We start from the raw sequence: 6241 nt of genomic DNA, 5'->3' as shown, positions 1-6241 counted from the left end.
TAAATACTTTAGTATTTTAATGCATTAAATAGTGAAAGTTGAATTCCTGGTTTACCGTTTAACCCTATGTCATTTATGGAGAATTTCGCAGACAGTCAAACTTCCTTTTGTTTCAGATCCAGCTTCAGGTCATTGTTAGAGCTTTAAACTTTGACATACATTTAGGTAACTTTAAATGTGTCATTTTGTTGGGATTTGCTTTATCTTTCTTTGTTCTTCCTTCGCGTATCTTTCATATTCATGCTGAAAATCATGTAATTTATCTCTCTTTCTTCTCTCTGTATTTTTATTTCTTTTTTGAACGTTTCTCATTCATAAGCCATATAGTCATATACCGTTTATTAGCTTTTATTGATCATATTTGAGAAACGGTGACAATATGTAATTGAAATTGGAATAACATCTAAAAAATATTGTGAAAAAATATCTTTCGTTGATTGCTTATTTCAATGACAGATTTAATTTCTGTGATGATCAAGAATACTTTATGTTGTAGAAAAGCATAATTATTCTGTGTGTTGTCTTAAAACTTTGGGAAGTTCAGTCCCAAGCACCAGATTGCTCATTGTTTTATATTTCTACGAAGTTGAATACCTCTGCTTTCGACCATCTTGAAGAGATCTAAGTCCTAATTACCCTTCATTAGAAGTTATCCAATCGTCCGGTTAACTCGGTATTGGCAGTTCGGGTAGTTTAATCCTAATCATCACTGGGCGGCTGAGCCTTATTAGCTTCCATTAAGTTCCCATATTCTACGCCTCGTAGTATCTTCAACTCTTCCTCTTCATCTTCCTAGATAGGCCATGAAAATATGTCGTACATTTTTACATTATTTCTACTACCGCTCCTTGATTGTAGACGTAACCCATATATATGATTACTCATTGACTAAGTAATTTGAGGTCATTTTCTCAGCGCAAAGCTGCATTCAGCAGAAAGCTTTTATATATACATATGATTCGAGATGAAGTTGGGGGAACTTGTTCTTACTTCATTGAACTTTTCCTAAAGGAACTGAGAAACTGTTTGAAAATTTGGATACATTCTTAATAATTCATGGAAAATTTACGATGAATCATCCTATATTCAGGATATTGTCATGCATTGTTACTCTGAGACTTGATCATTTCTAACCTTTGAACTGTTGTTAACCTTAGCTAACCAACATGGTCTGTTCTTGACTTGAACTAAAAACAAAGAAATTCTCCTACTTCTTTATCTTAATACTACCGGCCTTTGTCACTACATCACGGCGAAATACGAAGTCGACTTCTTCCAGAATCGATTCGGAGCTACATGCATCTATGCAAAACTTTCATAAAAAGTTCAATTTCGCATGAATTTCCCGAAATTTTTCTGAGCTGTTGCCTGTTGCACCGATGTAAACTGTTTAAAATTATCAGCATATCTTCATTTTTTATTTAAAATGAGAAATATTCATTTGTCTAATGATCTGAAAACTTAAACTACATTTGTTCTTTTGTAGCTTGATCTTTTGTAGTACTTTTGTGGTGTTTGTACTACATTTGATCTTTTGTAAGTGAAATAACACGAAAAAATCCAATTGGAAATTTATTGTTTCGTCAGTTCTCTCTTTTAGTATTAAAATTATCAACTTTTCAGTGAGATATGTTTGAAGATGTCCATTTTTCAGATGAGCGAGACGCGATTCAAAAGAAGACATTCACAAAGTGGGTGAACAAGCATCTCGGCAAGGTTAACTTTTTATGTTGTTTAATTTTTTCCCTTTTTTGTTCTTAACTTCAGCATCGAAATTTTACATTATTTTAAACTTCCAATACTTTTTTTCGATTACCTGATTTCGAATTTTGAACACAAAGCTGAGATGAATCAAAATAAAAAAAAATATTTAGCCCATTCCTCTTTCCTTTCTTTGTCCTCTCTCGAAGAAAACACTTATCCTCCTCGAAAAAATTAAAAAAAAGACTTCATTTCAAGATATTAGAATGCAAAGTGAACTTTAGAATTTTTCATTCGATTTGAATGTTTGGCTCTGTAATCAATAGTTTGATAGAAATAGCTAAAATTTTTCTCTGCATGAAGTCTGGTCTATGATGACACTCGAAAAAATATTTTCAGCTTGCATTGTCCTTTTTTCCAGCTTACATTGTCCGAAAAGTTATGCATATTTCTATCGTTTCCTTTATTACTCCATTTCATATGCATCATCAGTCTCGTTTCCAAGAGGCTACAACTTTTGTTGAGGGAGTTGGAGACTTCGAGAAGTAGGTAGCTCTATTTCAAGAGATAATGAATCCGTAATTAGCAGCTTTTTGATTGTGCCATATACAGCTCCTGAGTTATTGCGACTTACTTTCAAGTTGACTGTCCTCTTATCCGACAATTGAGAAATTTAAAAAGGACTGAAAGATTGATGATCACACACGCAGTGTGTAAGCATTCATTTCATCGTTGCACTGTAAAAAATTTTCGAAATAAACATGATAAAAATATAATAAGTTAGATGCTAAGGTAACATACGTGGACAATGTATTAGTTGATGAATAACAATTGTAGGAATCCCAATATTTTCACAGTAGTCATCAGCAAAGAAACTGTTTTGAAAAATCTGTTCTTTCTGATAACAGTCTGCGAATCATCCAATGAGAAAACTGCGATTGCCCGCGGCAAAAGTATGCAGAATGATGGATACGTGATAAAAAATCCAATTATCCAATGTATTTCCTTTCACATGGCTTTTATCAAAACAAATCTCAAGTAAATCTGTTGTCGTCCTATGACATTTGCTTATTACATGTCTGCAATGTAACGTTAACGCTAATTACGATTTTTTCATTTTTTTGAAATTCGATCTATCTGTTATGCGGCAACATTGGCAACAATTTTTTGAGATACTCTGTTTGTAAAGTTTATGAAAAAAACAATTTTAAAGTTATTTTTGTCTAATATGGGTAAAGTACGTAAAACTGTTTGTGCGAATTGCATGTATGTCACGAAGAAGATGGGCTACATACTTCGGAAATATGTTTGAAAAATTCTGTTCAACCTTTTCTTGAAAAGTGAAGTATTAAAAACACTTCTTTGTTCTTTTTATCACAATCTCCTTTGTTGGATCTGCTACTCTGCTGTAGAAAAAATTTCTGAACGCATAATTTATTCAATTGGAATTCAGTTTCTTTTTTCAAGGAAAATTTTTTTCTGCAGGCCGGTCTACATGTGGAAGATCTCTTTGTTGATCTCACTGATGGATACAATCTCATCGCATTGCTCGAGGCACTTTCCGCCGAGAAACTGGTATGCATTTTATTATAATGATATCAGAATTAGGTTTTTTATTAAGCCTAAATTTGCATATTTCTTTTCCATTTTCTGTTATTCATATGATGCATCCCACTGCACTTTTTCCACTTTTTTACATGAATTTCTACAGGAATGCATGAAAATTGATAACTTTTATTATAAAATTTATGGTTTGAGCTAAGTTTTCAATACATCTCTTACGTTTTTGTATCAGTGCTATCGATTTTTCTGCTCATATCTTACCGTTAATTGCACCATAAATAAAATCAATATTGTGACTTGTAATTTAAACAATTAAGGAAGGTTTTAAAACAACCTCAAAGCTGAGAATAGATTGGAACATTACATCTCCAGCTTTAATTCTTCGATACAAAAAGTTGTCATTTATTGATCCGGTTTAATGCATTCTGAGTAAAGCTAATACCGTTTCTATTCTTGCCAATTTTGAGTGCATGGAAACTGTAGTAGATATTAATAGAAAATTAGTTTCACTTGAATGAACTTCGGCTTCATTAAGTATCACAAAGATTTCTATTTGAATTAAATTTCTACTTTATGATTATCTTGTCAACAAATTCACTACGGATTGAACTTCCCCCATTTTACACTCCCACTTTCGATTACTCATTTGTTGGACGCGTCTTCTAACAGCGCGGAAAGCATTCCTTTAGAAAAAACTTTGTTTTCGAAAAAAAAAATTTATCAACCACTTTCTATGCTTCACAAATTAACCAGTAACCTGTTTTATAGTGAAGTGCTATAAAAGTTCACTTGTATAATTTTCACCGTACCAACATCCCAGCTCTTGTGCCAAATAGTTCAACTGCGCGATCGGAATTCCTTCAGAAAAGAGCACAACTAATTAATATTTACAAGTCATGCCATTAATAAATTCCATGTAATTCTCTGCAAATTTCATGTCCGACGATTAAGAAAGGCCTTGAAAGAATGTTGGACGTTATATGAACAGTTTTAAGTAAATGATTAATCAATTGAAATTGAAATTCAATTGAAAGCGTTATATCCATGCGGAATCTTTAGTCCTTTAATCTCCTATAACTGTTGCTGAATTGTAAATAAAGATCATGCCACGAAGCAGATTGTGTAACAAATGAGTTTGGTGCAGTCGTACTTGGACTTTAGACTAAGAATCATAATAAATCTAATTTGTTATATCTTGCAAGACCAATAAGATATGCAGCGTTTTGAGCAGTTACTGAAATGATTGTTTGAAATTTTCGAAATTTACGTTCTAATTTTACTCACTTTCCAGCCTCGTGAAAACGGGTATACACGCTTTCATAGAATACAAAATGTGCAATATTGCCTGGATTTTCTGAAAAAGAAAAATGTGAGTTGGTTTTAGGTTTGAATTTCAGTTTCATGAATTATTTTCACTTTGGGAATCATAGCATATCACTGTAGGGTAAGTTTTCAGATCCTAAACTGTATTGAAAACCGTATTGTTTTATTGTGGGTTGGCACTTTTGCTTGAGTACCAAAATTAGTTCATTCGGTATTCACAATGAACTTCAAATCTGATAGTTTTCAGTTTCAGATAAAAACCGTCAATATTCGACCGGAAGATATTGTAGAGGGAAGTCCGAAGTTAACTTTGGGGCTCATCTGGACGATCATTTTGAACTTCCAAGTTTCTATAATTAAACAACGTCAACGAGAAGCTTCTGGTATTCAGGCATGCTATTGCGTCATTTTCAGCCACTCTTAAATTATGGTAAAATGATTTATTAAGGAAATGGAATAGTCAAATGATTTTGACGTTTTGACGTTTTGTCTTTGGATATTCTTTCTCATATCTTAGTGGTCATTATTTTCATCAGGGTCTTTTCTCCTTCTGTAGAGACCTTCATCATATTTTATGAAGTAGATTATATTATTAATTACCACCTTCTTTCTGCTCTCTGGAAGGATAGGAAACTCTCGAGATCGTTTAAATTTTAGAGTTAGAAGCAATAGCGATGTCAATATCATTCATTTTTGATTTCCGGAGAGGTGTAAGCTTGCAGTTTCTGTAAGATTCATTTCATCAAAAAGATTTACCTTAGCTTTTATCATGTTCTATGTATAAATCAGTTTAAAGACTAATTTTATGTTAAGCGATTGTTTCTTCTCGATCTCAGCTGCTGTGTCGTACTATTTTTTGCTTCCTATTTCCCACTGCTTTTTAAAACTATTCCTCTAGTCACTTAAGTCTGAACAGCTGCTTATTTCCTCCGCGGATTTATCTTTTTTTCAAGGAATCTGTCTTATTTTTAATAATGATGATTTCTTTCAGATCCTTTGAAACTCTTTCTTGCTTCAGAAAAAACTGATTCTGTTGGAGATGGAATGAGATCTTTTTCTAGAGAAAACTAGCGTTAAACTTATCTTAAGTTGAGATAGCAGTCTTATTGAGCTCATCAAATTTTTTTCTGAATTTTAGGAATATAAATTTACAGATTTTAAGAATGAAATTCCACTGGATAAAGTAAATGAGGAGCTGCGAACTGCGATCAATCTGTAGAAGTTTATATGTATTCCTTAGTAGTCCTTCACCTAGTTTAAGATTTAAATATCACGAAATACGATTGATACTAATGTGTAGTATTTGAATCAGCACAGATTCTTCCTAGATGAGAAAAAAAACATCTAGAATATGGGGTTAGGAAACAAAACAAATGATTTAACAAAATTTAAATATTCATTTTAACATTTTAACCTGCGATAAAATGCATGCTAGATTGATTGCATTACAATATGAAGAGAGGAACGATTCACTTTTTGTTTAGTTTATTAGATGGATTTTCTTTTGCTTTCAACTGTATTTTACAATCGAGCAGGTGTAATCGCTTAGAAAGGCACACTTGTTCTACTTTTAAAGCTTTTGTAGTACTTATTCATCATAAAAATAGATTTTTAGGTGGTGCCTCTCCTTTATTCTGAAACTTAGGTAGGATTT

General features: G+C 32.5%; 1 protein-coding gene across 1 annotated transcript; it reads left to right on the top strand.

Annotated features, from left to right (window-relative positions):
- Nucleotides 1-1629: 1629 nt before the first annotated feature.
- LOAG_09720 (hypothetical protein) lies at nucleotides 1630-5318 on the top strand (the record flags this gene model as incomplete). Its single annotated transcript, XM_020448002.1, has 5 exons — nucleotides 1630-1716; nucleotides 3187-3276; nucleotides 4556-4633; nucleotides 4841-4970; nucleotides 5245-5318. The coding sequence occupies 5 exons, from the start codon at nucleotides 1630-1632 to the stop codon at nucleotides 5316-5318; spliced, it is 459 nt and encodes a 152-aa protein (XP_020301818.1).
- Nucleotides 5319-6241: the final 923 nt, after the last annotated feature.

This window comes from Loa loa (assembly GCF_000183805.2).
Source record: "Loa loa unplaced genomic scaffold supercont3.70, whole genome shotgun sequence".
NCBI classification, from domain to species: domain Eukaryota; kingdom Metazoa; phylum Nematoda; class Chromadorea; order Rhabditida; family Onchocercidae; genus Loa; species Loa loa.
The sequence above is the reverse complement of the archived record's forward strand: the minus strand, read 5'-3'. Positions and strand labels throughout refer to the sequence as shown.